Genomic DNA, 13,535 nt, shown 5'->3' with positions numbered 1-13,535 from the left:
TGCCATGATTTACGAGTCCTAATTCTTGTATTTATCGTGGCTTCCATCTGAATTCAGCGCCTTAATCGTCTCTATCTTTTCCGCCGTAGATTATCTCCAAAGTGGGCCCATACACGTGACCAAGTCTGAGCAGCAACGGCAAAATCCCACCGCCTAGATAACAATTTTTTGTTATCGCGCATTTTCTTTGACGGCTTCAAGCTCTTGTGCTGTCTCAATCTCCTACAATACAGGACCGCCTAGACCGCCAAGATGGTTCGTCAACTCAAGCACCACGAGAAAAAGTGAGTCTAGCCGTCACACAGAAATGATGCCTACGCCTTTGCCCTCACGACAGCACTCTAACCAAGTTCAACAGGCTTCTCCGGAAGGTCGACTTCCACACCTACAAGTCCGATGGCAATCACCGTGAACACCAAATTATTCAACGCTATCTCCTCCAAGATCCCTTGGACTACAAAAAATACAACTCTCTTTGCGGATCCATGCGATCGCTCGCCCACAAACTTTCCCAGCTGGACCCGGAAAGTGATCCCGTGCGCAAGAAGCTGGAGTCTGAAATGTTGGATAAGCTGTGGCGTATGGGTATCTTGAAACAGTCGCGCGAGCAGGGTGCGAGTTTGTCCCGAGTTGAGCGGGAGGTCACTGTTTCGGCATTCTGTCGGCGGCGGTTGGCGGTTTTGATGGTCCGGTCTGGAATGGTCGAGACTATTAAGGCTGTAAGTGTGACTTGGATGTGAATACTGATATAACATGGATCGACGCTGACTGGATTTACAGGCTACCACCTTCATCGAACAAGGCCAGGTTCGTGTTGGTACTGAGGTCGTCAATGACCCTGCTTACCTTGTTACCCGCAACGTGGAGGACTATATTACCTGGGTTGACTCCAGCAAGATCAAGCGTAACATCATGCGGTACCGTGAGAAGCTGGACGACTTCGATCTTCTGTGATAGACTGAGGAGGGAGAAAGGCTTGCCTGGAAAAACATTTTGGGGTCTTGTTTTGATATACCCGGCGCTTTTTGCATTGTTTCTTATCGGCCTGGCGTCCCGAGGAATTATGATTTTTGAATGTTGAGAATTTGGACGAATTGAAGCACTTGCAGGATTAATATTGCAATTGCAATTTTTTTTTAGACTGGTTCAGTCTGGTATATACAGTATTCACAGGAAGATTTTACACCTTAACCTTCCACTTCCACTTCCATTCTAACAATGCCCACCGCGACATAGCAACGCTCACCAGCCCAATCAAGAGAACAGCGGTGTAAAAGCCGACTAGTGCTTGAGGAGTTGTTGATTGCAGAAGTTGACCACCGACTGGCACGGTCAACAGGACTCCGAACGCCGCAACACAGTAAATGGTTCCATAGAACCGACCATAATCCTCCGTGCGACACAACTGACCCGCACAGACTGGGGCAAGTGAAACCCAACCTCCAGATCCAAACCCAAACACCGCCACAACACCATAAAGCGTCGCCTCGTCTTGAGACCCAAACGGAATCCAGACAGCGGCCATAACCACCAGCGTGACAACGGCAGTAAATAACAGAATATTGAACCGGCCGACCTGATCTGCAGCGACTCCAGGTAATATCCTGCCCAGGAGAGTCATAGAGTTTAGCACGGTAAGCGAATAAAACTGCACATCCACATCCAATCCCGTATACCGGACATAAGTCGGTAAAAGCGCCGCACAACCAAAGATAATGAATTCAAAGGCAAAGACAGCAACAGCCAAGAAACACAGCTTCGGAGACCTAAACGCCCGAAAGTCGATCGTTGCTTTACTTGTATTCCCTCCGGGCAATCTACCTTTTACCAAGGCAATCCCCAACAAGTAGCATCCGAGTGCAATAAAGGCAATTATACGAATTGACCACGTCCATCCGTATTTCGCGAATAAGCTGCGCAATGCGAGAGGCAGGATTGCACCTCCGGCTGATGATCCGGACATACAGAGGCCTGATGCAAGTGCCCGACGTCGGTAGAACCAGTGGCTTATCACTGAGATCCCAACTGTCGTCACGACAGCGGAGGAGATCCCGCCCAGGATGCTGAGACATAATATGAAATGCCAGTACTTTGTGCATTGAGCGAGGAGGAGATAAGATGTCACGCTGGCGAGAGAACCACTTATTAGGAGCAAGCGTGGACCATGGCGGTCGAATAATGGGCCGACTTGCACTCCTAAAAATAGTGTTAAGAAGCACAGGATTGCTGTTATCCAGCCTATCTCTCCGACGCTGTAGTTTGATAGTTGGTGGGTGCTGATGTAGTCTTGAATTGTTCCGACTGGAATTTGTTAGATGTTGATTCTTTGTTGGGATTGGAGTTCGTACTGGCTATTTGGAATCCGAATGATGGGAACATGAGTAGGCTTGATCCTAGGAGAGAAGTCCATGCTTCACGTCCTCCCTCAGGGAATGCGAGACTAACGCTCGCATCGTGGTTTTCAGATGTGTTGAGGTCGTTGAGCTCATGGTCTAGTTCTGTTGTGTCTGTCTCACTTGTGGCTGTTTCCCTAGTGGTCCGACGCATTGTGAAGTTTGTGCTGTCTTATTTGAGCGCCAGTCCCCATATTTAAGGACTCATTAAGCTAGACCGGTGGGGTTGTCGATGACAGGGCGTACAGTGGGTCATCTTGGCCGGCTTTCTTACCGGTTCCAACCAGACGTTGATGAGATGCGGGGGCGGTTTCTCAGGGTGTTGCGCAATACGGGCGAAAGGCTCAGATGAATACTTCAGGTGTTTCTTCTTGAAGTATATTCAAACGCTGTTCTGATTTTATTTACATTACTGAAGAATCTAAGCATTACCGCACGAAAAGCGGAAGTATATATTACGTCACATATTGACTTACTGCCCCTGAATAATAGCCTCCGAAATTTTCTCTGCAAGCATATCTGAAGGAAATTAGCAAAATCCATCGAATCGAATCGAAAATACTCACAAACAGTAGACTGGGGATGACCCGGGGGAAGGAATGGAAAAGCGCTCGCATCAACCACGCGGAGCCCTTCCACTCCAAACACACGGGCTTGGGAGTCAACAACCGCCATGTCATCATCAGATGTGCCCATCTTGCAGGTACAAGCCGCATGCCACAAGGTCATGACATTGTTCTTGATAAACTCTAGGATTTCAGAATCTGATTGCACCCCGGTACCAGGGTAGTACTCGTCACCAATGATCACTGGTGCCATCGCCTCGCTTTGGAATGCTTGTCGCATTCTCTTGAACATGGCAATGGCAACGTCTTGGTCGGCGGTATCACCCAGCCAATTGGGGTTGATGACTGGCAAGTCCGACGTATCAGCAGACTTAAGCGTGACATTTCCTCTAGATGTTGGTGTAATCAAGACGCCCAACATCGAAGCATACTGGTACCCATCTTTGGGCTGGTCTGTGAGGAGATTAGAGACGTTTCCAATATATCCTGCACCGGAAATGTACTAGAATTATAGGTTAGTAATCATTCACAAGTGTGTGCTTCTTGGACTTTGCTTACTTCAGCCTCTGGCCAATCACTAGGGAACTTGTCCAACGCCGTTTTTGTGGTCTGAGACCATCCAGAGCGTAGGCTCGCGGGAATCTTCTCCCAGGCCAAAAAGTCCGCAATGGGGTTTGTCAATTGCCCATTTTTGGATAGTACTCCATCGAGGAATTCTCCCGCGGCGTAGACCAAGTTCGTCGCGATTTTGGTAAGTGTGTCGACCTGCACGCGGTATGTAGGCGCCATGAACGGGTGATCCCACATGTTCTGTCCCACGCCGGGCCGATTCGCTACAACTGTAATTCCGTGTTCCTCTAGGATATCTGATGGCCCGACGCCCGAGACCATGAGTAGTTGTGGTGATTGAAAAACACCTGCGGAGACGATCACCTCTTTCTTCGCTGAAAGGGTAACAGTATTCCCAAGTGCCCCTTTCACTTGGACTCCAGTTGCCGTTTTGTTGTCGAAGACAATCTTCTTGGCGAGAGTTTCGGTATAAGTTGTCAGTGTTGAAGGACTAATGGTTGCAAGGAAAGATGATTGCGAGCTGCTGCGGAACTCGGTGCTGGGATCGATGGTGGATGAGCAGTACTGCGCTCCCATCAATGATCCCAGGTTAAAATCTTGTGTGTCGTTGATGCCGATGGCGTTCATGCCGAGATCCATCCAGGAGGAGAAGGGCTGCGCGTAGTTTGCATAGGATACCTGGAGAGGTCCCCCGTTGCTGTCGAATCCTTCGGTACTATATTCGGGGGTTGCGTTCTTTGCGCGCTCGTTCATGTTCGGTGCTGTAAATGCGGCACTCTTCTTATAGTATGGTAGAACTGCGTCGAATTTGTAGCTGCTGTCATTGACATCGCTTGCCCATTGCTCCATGGATTCAATGGTCGGGCTATCGAATCAAACGAATTAGTATCACAACAAAAAGGAATAATGGCTCGGTCCTACCGTTGATAGATCATGAAGTTCAAAGCAGATCTGTTCAGGTCAGCATGATATTCTCGGCCCCAATGATCTTGCATTACTCACGATCCTCCCAAGCACTTTCCTCGCGCATAATGTATCGCCCGTCCATTTGCTCCAGGTTGTCCACTGGTTACGAAGCCCCAATCCACGGCAGACGAGGTACTGGGATCAGATCCCACCGGAAGCACATCGGCAGCTGGAACCTCTGCGACAGATTCAACCTCATAATAACCACCCGCTTCCACCAACGCGACCTTGAATGACTGTTGCGCTAGGCGCGTCGCAATGACGCTACCACCAGTGCCAGCACCGACAACAACATAGTCAAATGAGGCATCAAGCAAGGGGGCACCTCTTCGCGCAATAGGCTCTGCTCGCGCGTACCCGGCGTGAATAGCCAGGAATAAAAGTGAAGAACCAAACAACATTTTGGAGTCGCTGTGAAACGAGAAAATCGAAGGTACTATCGGAGGAAAAGAGGCTTATTATATGTCACAGCCTGTGACCCCCGATTTCGTTACCAGTCCGAGGATCTGAATCGACACATCCATTAGGTGGAATAAATAGGTTCCTGCGTTTCTCATTTTTGTTTTTTATTTATTAAACTTGATTTTCAGCACGTCCGACACGCCGGTACTCCGGAAGTGGCATTGGAATGCCAGAGCGCCTTGGGGGTTAATCCGTTGATCGACAGAACTAAATAATCGGCTTTTGTACCCACTGTTTCTGCCTTAGAAACTCGTTTCAAACAACGGTTGCTTTGATTTGCGTCAAGATTTTGGGTTATTGCTCCGAAGACCTAAAGTTAGGTCTACCTCTACTTCAGCATGAACATGAAAATGTGGTTCAGTGTCAACCAAGGAGGGTTTGATGTGATGCAATGTGATGACTTGGAGGGTGCTAATGCATGGAGATTTCATCTCGGCACAAACTCGTCATCTAATCCACATCTATTAGCCGATCTAATCTCGCGAACCACGATCAAGAACCACGATCAAGTCCCGCGATGCGCCGTTCGCGATCCACCCGGTGGACCCTTTCCCCCTGGAACCTGCTTTTGTTTCAAGATGTCTAGCAAACTGACAAAATCAGTCACCACCCTTGGTAACAATTAATATCTTCGGTCTTTGTTTGTGAAGTCTTGCTCTTGAACGGGTTTCATTTTCTATTTTTGAGAGCCATGTGAAAGCCAGGGTCATGTGGGGAAAACACCCGTGGACCTGTCTATTATGCAGGCACATGGCACAATTTGCCGAGGCGCTGTGGACAGGATGCTCATCAAGCCACTAAAGGGTGACCCCTGTTACAATCACATCATTCTTCAGTGATTTGGGGATTCTACAGATATACTATTCTGTTTTTGGAATTAGAAGCGACAGGAACGGGGAGCCTGGCTCCAATGTTCATGCAGATGCGAGTCAGCCTGCCCAGAATCATGCTCGTAATACCTAGGAATGGTTGAGTGCTCCATGTGCTGATTGGTGGAAGTCAGAGGGAGTTCCACTCACATTGCAGTTGAGGGCTTTTCATATGCCGGCCTTTATAGCACAAGAGATGTATCTCATGCAGGGCCTTTTTTCTGCATTGCTCCGTGACGAGAACAGGATAGCACCCGATGAGGGAGTGTTCTGGTCGGTTCTATTTCACAGAAGATCCTGTCTCCTATCGATTTATGCCATGCATTTTTACTAGCTAAACAAAAACAGGAGAAACAATGGGAAATCTATATGTAGATGGCGAATAGCATAGCCCACCTAGTGTTCTATCAACCTTGTTTGCACTTTAGTCTAGCCTTGCAAGCCTTTACTTCCCCATCTTAATTAGAAGTACACAGATGGCTTCCTCCTGAGATCTCTTCACTATTGCCTAAAAATTACCCCTCTCTCCATAAAGGATATTTGCAGCATTGGAAGCACGCAAAAGGGAAACAGAGATTATCTAATAGACCCATAGCCGATTCTGGATTGTGGGCTTGTAGGAGAAGTAGCAACGAAAGTCCGCGGTTGAGATTTGAACGTTTGGTAAGCTTTTGCGAAGGACTATGTCAGTACTTATGCCGGATATGAATGGTCGGATAAGAAATGAGACAACTTGGAAGTGACAGGAAAGTGCTGCCTGAAAGACTTGGCAACTACACGAAGGTTCACCTGACGCTTTGTTACTTCTAAAATTAGAATCTTTATACGCGCTATAGGCAGGCATCTCCAAGTCCATGAAACCATAAACACGCAGTAGTTAATTACGTAGTAGATATATTCTCACTCAAATAGGTCGTATATTTCCTTGAATCTCGACTGGTAACACCAGTACATAGTGCATATGTACAGCACAACTAACAGATGGGTATCTCATTCTCGGGTAAGTGATGTAACACTGAAATAACAATAAACAATGCACGCATTATGCAATAAAGGCTAGGAAAGGTGTGAGACTTCAGGACTGGAAAATTAACAAAGCCAGGAAGAAGGGGAATCATGCATAGGAATCCGAAGGGTATTCAGGGCCACGCGACGCAATGCAAAATGCAATGGAGATCCGGTCATCAGGGTATTCGATAATCATAGTATCATAGGCAAGGGAAGTTGCGGGTTGAAGAAGCGCCGCCACCGGTGCGGGCGTACTGTAGGTCGAACCGTGTCGAGAATAAACAGTATTAAGGGGCTCTACAGACAAAGAGCTTAGGTGAGGTTTGTCTTAGATCGACGACCTGTCCAGAGGCGTCGAGTATTGCCGTCTCGAGAAGGATTTTTGTTGAGAAAATCTAGGATCTGCACTTGGGGCTTGTCTCGTATAATTGTATCGGGTTCTTCCTCGGTGAGGTCCATGCGGAATCGGCGGACGCTGCCTTCCCGGCTGGTTTTGCCTTCTTCGAAGAAGGGCGTGCGTGAGTCCCGGGTCTGGCACCAGCGGGGTGCAACGCGGCGCCAGAAACCGCGGACGCCACGACTTGCGCGGTCGATTTGTTCGTATTCCGCTCGTCGGGTTGAGTCTGATGTCCACTCCATTACTGTCGCCGGGACGTGCATGGAGGATTCGGATGGACTATGGGAATGACTAGATATAATAGGGAGGGTATTGGCCCGATCTCGGGGTTGGAGAAAGGGTGGTGAGGTGGTCGAGCTTATAGACCCGCGGTGATCATACTCAAATCGGCGACTTGATGAGGATGATGCGATTGGGGATGGTGGTTCTGAAGTACCTATCTCTGAGGACTCGCGGCGTTCGCGCCGAGATGGGGAGGCTATGGACGCTGTCCGTAGTTCATCTGGGCCCCAGACTGAAGACTGTGGGTCTTGGAAGAGACGACATGACTCTCGATGTAAAGCTAATAGGGACTCCCGCTTCTCCTGTTGTGGAGTGCGAGCTGGGACCGAAACGATGCCTGCGTTGGTCACCGGTCGTCGTGGGGAGTGGAAAGAACTATGGCGACTTGGAGGTCGGGATCGACCTGTGCTGCGAGACGCTGAACGAGAGTGATGGATGGAGTTCGATGCAGATGTCGACTGAGACCCAGATGCAGCACGAGATCGGCTTGGATTTGTTGGTGAATCTGGAATCTTGGATGCCCTATAGCGGGGCGGGTCGATCCGTTTCACCCTCGGGGTATCCATCTCCGGGGACGAAGGGTCCGATAAGGACGCAGTGGAGCATCTCTCAGTGATCTCGGTGATGGCAAGTTCGGATGGGAGTTTGGAGATGAGATCTAAATTCAGATGCGCGACTGCCATTTCTGCCGCGCCTCCCATGTGAATGCCACATGTGACGGACGCCATATTCACAACTGCGTGACGATCCAACGATAAGATTAGGGCTCAGATGCCAGGGCCGATCTCATGGTGACATTTCACTGAGGTTGGATAGATCAGCAAGGCGGGGAAAAGATAAGCATAGGAAATAAAAAATAAAAAAAATAAAATCAAAAGCAAAGAAAGTGATGAAACGCATACAAAGAACAGAGAATGCAAAATGGCGCAACTCGACTTATTTAGATGCCTTCACCGCTCCTTATATTATTTCTTGCTTTTAGCGTTGGAGTAAACAAAGTGGGGGGCATGGGTTTTTTTTTTCTTGGGCCTCCACTTTCAAGCAATTCTGGTCTGGATCGTCATGTCCAAACGCCCCTGCAGTGGCCAATCTGCAAGGTTCTCGGGTATGTTCATGAACCTGGGCGCTTATTGGGTATTCCGGTACCGGTTCTTGCCGTGAGACTGGTTGTCACAGCAGGCGCTGCAGTAAGACCTTTACGAATGCTCAAAGCCCCCCTTAATTCAAAGCGCCCTGGAGCTAGAAGGGCTTAGACTTACTTATTTTAGCCCCGCCCTGGATTGTGCCCCACTAGAAGGAGGGGGAGAGAATTACCATTGTGTGTAGAGGGGATTGGACTGCGGGTTTAGTCTTTCTCTCAGAGTTTACAGAAATCCAGTTATGGACATGGCGATCATGAATATGATCACGGGCTTAAGGTCACACTCCCCGTGCCTCGTGGCGAGAATGTGCACCGTTCTTTGACTTTTTTTCGCTAGTCCGCAGTTCGTGCATTAGCTCCTCGAGTAGGGGACACAGGGACTTTACTATAATCCTGAGTTTATTATTAATCTATTCGGTCGAGTCGTGGTTTCCAACTGGTAGATGATAGGTCTGAGGTGCGGGGTCCAACAGCGCCCACTTTCTCAACATTTCCACATGGAAGGTCCAAGTGCGAACCGTGGTCTAGTCCCCAAGACCCACTTCTACACCTCGCCCAACACGTACTTTTGTTTCCAGCAGAGAAGGTAATGTGCTACAGGACCTCCAGGGGTGCAGGTATCAGACGTGACTTCTGAACTCTAACCAAACTAAGGTTATTGATGCGCAGATGTCAGATGTTAAATCAAGATAATTGTCGCTATTCGATATCTCCAGGATTATCCAAGATTATAAGTCTGCACGTCTGGCCAGCCAGTGCATGGTTTTCACGGAGCTCAAATGGCATACACGAAATCCATGTTCTCCCGATCGGTCAGATCCAGGAAGCCCTGGTTCTGCAATCTCACATAGTCCGGTCGCGATCGAATCTCCTCCTTGCGACGATTCTCCTTAACATACCACCAGTAGACAAATAGCATGATGCACATGCTCACGCCAATGCAGACGATAATAGTGATTTCAGCAGGGATATAACGAGGCGCATCCTTAGGACGGAAAGTTTGTGGGCCTGGAACAGTCACTCAGAATTAGTTACCAGGTCGGTTTTCATTCTCGTGGGTTACAATGTTCACTTACCGATAATGTTGCCGGTACAGTACCCAATAAGGTACAAGGCAGCGACGGTGGTCTTCTTCGTGTAACCAGCCACGTTGGACGAGATCATCGCCAGCAGAGCAACGAACGCTGTAGGACTAGCTTGGGTCATGTAGTATCCGATCAACCGGCCGACATTCATGGACTCAGGGAGAGCCACGATGAGGATCATGCCGATGAGCGCACAGAGGAGACCACCCAGACTGCACAGGATGCGATTACCAGTCTTGTAGCCCATGTATCCATTGCATAAGAGGGCGATGACTTCGACCGCGCCGCCGGGGACACCGAGAATTAAACTCTCCTGGCTGGAGTATCCAAAGCTCGTGATCTATGCAATCGCATTAGCACTCTCAGCTTCCATAGAAGAATTGAAACCACATACCATTTGACTGAAAAAATTGGTTATACCGCCGTTCGGAATATCGGCAATAAGCGCATAGAAGAAGAATGCCCATGTCATTGGGTCCATAAGGGCTTCCTTGACTTGGTACATCTTAAAATGTTTGTTTCCGATTCCTTGCTGGTTTGACTGCACACGAGCGACAGCCAAGATGCGATCCTCCTTCTTCAGCCATCGGGCATTCAACTGGTTATCGGGGACAATCCAGAGGAAGACAAGTCCCAGAGCGATGGTCAATAGACCGGTGACCAGGAAAATGATCTTCCATGGCTCAATCGCGGATCCATGCTTTGCGGTTCCGACCGCGACGCCGTATGCGATGAATCCTCCTAGGATCTGACCGACACCGTTGAAGCTGAACCAAATGTTCACACGGCTACCTTGTTCTTGCTTGGTGTACCACTGATTGGGCCATGTTAATATCGCCCGTATTCCAAAGAAGGATGAGTCAACTAACCTGAGATGTAAGCAAGGCAAAGCCAGGTGTCACGGCAGCTTCAAAAACACCGAGGAAAAACCGAATGGCAATCGCGCCCGAATAGTTATTCACAGCAGCGAAGCAGCACAGAACAAGTCCCCACGTCAAGATACAGGCTGCGGAATACTTCCCGAGGGGTAATCGCTGCAGCAGCCGGTTGGTGGGATACTCCCATGCAAGATAGCCTTAGCGCGGTTAGTTGACCCGTCTATTTGCCCAAAAGGGGGAAAGGATTTACCAAAGTAGAAAAGACTGGATAACCACTGATAGTCATCTTTAACTAGATTCAGATCTGTCTTGATTCCCATGATACTCGCATAAGACAGGGTAGTTTCTTTCTCGTGTTAGCAGCTGCAGGGTTACGTAGATTTGGATTGTAAATGTAGCACATACTGTCAAGGAAGTTCATTCCGTAGATACAGCACATAATTGGCATCATGTGCCAATCAATGATTTTCAAAAGCCGACGGTTTGTTGACTCGTCTAGCTCAAGTGATTCGCCGTGAAGCTCCTCAAGAGCCTTCATCGCCTCGTCGGCATCGTGTGCGTGCTTCTCCAGTGTCGGGTCAACATGCTTCTCCTTCATGTCCATGGCTGTCTCCACATCCACAGCTGAGGAGGTGCCAATGGCCTTTTCTTCCTCGGCCATGGTTCAATCTGTGAAGGGATTGCCTTCGAAAGGATACGTATATGATAAGAGGGTGAATGATGCTTGGAGGGGGAAAGAAAAGCTGGAAAGATTCCACGTTTCCCCTCACAGATCAGGGCAAGAGGAATGTAAATAGGAACAGCACCTCCGCATCTCCCAGTCGAACATCATGTCATAGGTACATTGGTACATTCCAACTTGGTGTTATCTATGCAATTGCCAATTTGCCAGCCTGCTCTTTCCTGCTTCCCCCTATCAAGATGTGGCTCCTAGTGGGTCGCCCCGCGATAAGCACCCGATTATCTGGGGTTGACCAGCCACGAAGCTCCTCATTGGTTCTGTCGAGAGGGGGCGTGAGGAGAGATCGGCAACCTGTGCCACAAAGGCAAAGAACGCCGGACAATTCGTAATAAATTCGTTGATGTTTAGGCTTTTTGATTTACGGGGTGAATGATAGAATTTGAGTGGGTGAATTGCCGAGCTTGGAGGCAAAAAAGGGACCGGGCGTCAATAGAGCCAACCTTGAAAGATGAGAGAGTTTCGACATGTTTGATGAATGATCTCGGTGTACAGATCTGGCTCCAGGACTTTGCCGACGGTTGCATGTAGCAGGGGCTCTATCTGATCTCGTCGCGTCTCATCTCCAATCCGCGGCGCCTTGTCTTATCTGAAACTTATTATTCTATCTTATCGCTGACACATGCAATACAGTGGAGTCTATGAGCTGACCATCGATTAAACTTTGATAAATCGCTGTGCGGAACCTCTCCGAGACAGCGGTAGCAACGGAATGTAGAAGCGCTATTGCATGCATCTGTCAAATTGGGGAGTATATTCTTTATTTTTAATGATCATTTATTGGCTGGTACCGCCAACACGAGCCAGATAGGCTTCCCATCCCTGCTGCTGGTATTGCTTGGCTGCCTCGACGGGGTCTGGAGCAGCATAGATTCCACGTCCCGCGATGATGAAGTCGGCACCGCGGCCAATAGCTGACTGCGGGGTCTGGTACTGCTGTCCGAGCTTGTCGCCCTTAGAAGAAAGGTTGACACCGGTGGTGAAGACGACGAAGTCCTCGTTGTCGGCAGCGGTGACGGTTGAGGAGACCTCGGTCAGCGCACGGGTCGAGACGAAGCCGAGCACGAAGCTGGGATATTTCCGCGCGTAGTCAACCGAGGCAGAGGTGTACTCTCCGGTGGCCAAGGAGCCCTTGGAGGTCATCTCAGCGAGAATCAGAAGACCGCGCTCAGAGCCATGGGGAAAGTCCTCGGCCTGTGCAGTTTCGGCCAGAGCCTGGACGATTCCCTCGCCTGGCAGAACGGCGCAGTTGATAATGTGGGCCCACTCGGAGATCTTGAGGGCACCGCCGTGGTACTGCTTCTGGACGGTGTTACCGATGTCGATGAACTTGCGGTCCTCGAAGATAAGAAAGTTGTGCTTCTCGGCCAGCGCGTTCAGGCCATTGATGGTCTCGGGCCCGAAGTCGGACAGGATATCGATGTGTGTTTTGATCACGGCAATGTAGGGTCCGAGACCTGAAGATTCGATGGTCCAAATTAGTGGGATGCCAGTAGGAGTTTTTTTCGTTTCACTAACGGTCGGCTAAGTCCAGGAGCTCCTTGGTGGTGGTGACATCGGCGGAAACTGTCACGTTGCTCTTTTTGGCTTCGGCGACTTCGAACAGCTTCCGAGCCAACGGATTGGGGTGGCTGGAGGCACGGGTGCCAAAGGGCAATTGCGACTTGGACGACATGATGGAGGGGTTGGCGGGGTATATAAAGTGGTGGGTATAGATAGAGGAGATGGAGAAAAGGTGCAATCAAAGTCACCTTTTGTTTAATTCGTTTTAATCGTGAAAAGAGTAAACTGCCTCAATCGACCCGATATGCTCAGGTTCAAAGAGTTTATCATGCTGTCGGCGTTGCATTGCCATTGCGGGAACTTTTTTGTGCGCCACAGTGGAGCATTCAGCCACAACTGTGGCTAGGCCATGACAACGGGGAATATTTTCTCCACACCAGCAAACCAACCTCCTTTCTTCCTTCGGGGACTTGACAAAGTAATTGAATTACATAGAGGGAGGAAATTGTTGATGGATGGTGAAATACGAAGGAGAAAAGGTTTCGCTTTCGTAATAAAGATTGTCTACCTCTACGTGATTTGATTGCTCTTTTTATCAAATTCGGAGCCCTTGAACAAAGGGTTTCCCGTCGGGGTCACAACTTGACGCAGTGTTATGCTTCGTATCCCTCTCGAG

At 49.1% G+C, this 13,535-nt stretch overlaps 6 protein-coding genes across 6 annotated transcripts; 1 reads left to right on the top strand and 5 right to left on the bottom strand.

Annotated features, from left to right (window-relative positions):
- Positions 1-252: 252 nt before the first annotated feature.
- Positions 253-954, top strand: N7503_004798 (snoRNA-binding rRNA-processing protein IMP3; the record flags this gene model as incomplete). The annotated part of the gene is made up of 3 exons (XM_057064345.1): positions 253-284; positions 359-719; positions 781-954. The coding sequence occupies 3 exons, from the start codon at positions 253-255 to the stop codon at positions 952-954; spliced, it is 567 nt and encodes a 188-aa protein (XP_056922088.1).
- Positions 955-1,180: 226 nt separating this feature from the next.
- N7503_004797 (putative MFS monocarboxylate transporter) lies at positions 1,181-2,547 on the bottom strand (the record flags this gene model as incomplete). Its single annotated transcript, XM_057064344.1, has 2 exons — positions 1,181-2,301; positions 2,349-2,547. 2 exons carry the CDS (start codon positions 2,545-2,547, stop codon positions 1,181-1,183), a joined length of 1,320 nt encoding a protein of 439 aa, XP_056922087.1.
- Positions 2,548-2,865: 318 nt separating this feature from the next.
- N7503_004796 (GMC family oxidoreductase) lies at positions 2,866-4,896 on the bottom strand (the record flags this gene model as incomplete). The annotated part of the gene is made up of 5 exons (XM_057064343.1): positions 2,866-2,912; positions 2,960-3,461; positions 3,518-4,394; positions 4,451-4,480; positions 4,532-4,896. The coding sequence occupies 5 exons, from the start codon at positions 4,894-4,896 to the stop codon at positions 2,866-2,868; spliced, it is 1,821 nt and encodes a 606-aa protein (XP_056922086.1).
- A 2,250-nt stretch (positions 4,897-7,146) lies between these two features.
- N7503_004795 (uncharacterized protein) lies at positions 7,147-8,241 on the bottom strand (the record flags this gene model as incomplete). Its single annotated transcript, XM_057064342.1, has 1 exon — positions 7,147-8,241. One exon carries the CDS (start codon positions 8,239-8,241, stop codon positions 7,147-7,149), a length of 1,095 nt encoding a protein of 364 aa, XP_056922085.1.
- A 1,188-nt stretch (positions 8,242-9,429) lies between these two features.
- On the bottom strand, positions 9,430-11,278 carry N7503_004794 (allantoate permease family MFS transporter; the record flags this gene model as incomplete). The annotated part of the gene is made up of 6 exons (XM_057064341.1): positions 9,430-9,662; positions 9,731-10,079; positions 10,134-10,553; positions 10,609-10,814; positions 10,868-10,963; positions 11,023-11,278. 6 exons carry the CDS (start codon positions 11,276-11,278, stop codon positions 9,430-9,432), a joined length of 1,560 nt encoding a protein of 519 aa, XP_056922084.1.
- An 855-nt stretch (positions 11,279-12,133) lies between these two features.
- pyrG (orotidine-5'-phosphate decarboxylase pyrG) lies at positions 12,134-13,031 on the bottom strand (the record flags this gene model as incomplete). The annotated part of the gene is made up of 2 exons (XM_057064340.1): positions 12,134-12,813; positions 12,875-13,031. 2 exons carry the CDS (start codon positions 13,029-13,031, stop codon positions 12,134-12,136), a joined length of 837 nt encoding a protein of 278 aa, XP_056922083.1.
- Positions 13,032-13,535: the final 504 nt, after the last annotated feature.

Source organism: Penicillium pulvis (assembly GCF_028828015.1).
Source record: "Penicillium pulvis strain IBT 33274 chromosome Unknown contig_23_segment0_segment0, whole genome shotgun sequence".
In the NCBI taxonomy this organism is placed as follows: Eukaryota; Fungi; Ascomycota; class Eurotiomycetes; order Eurotiales; family Aspergillaceae; genus Penicillium; species Penicillium pulvis.
This window is presented reverse-complemented; position numbering and strand designations above follow the sequence as displayed.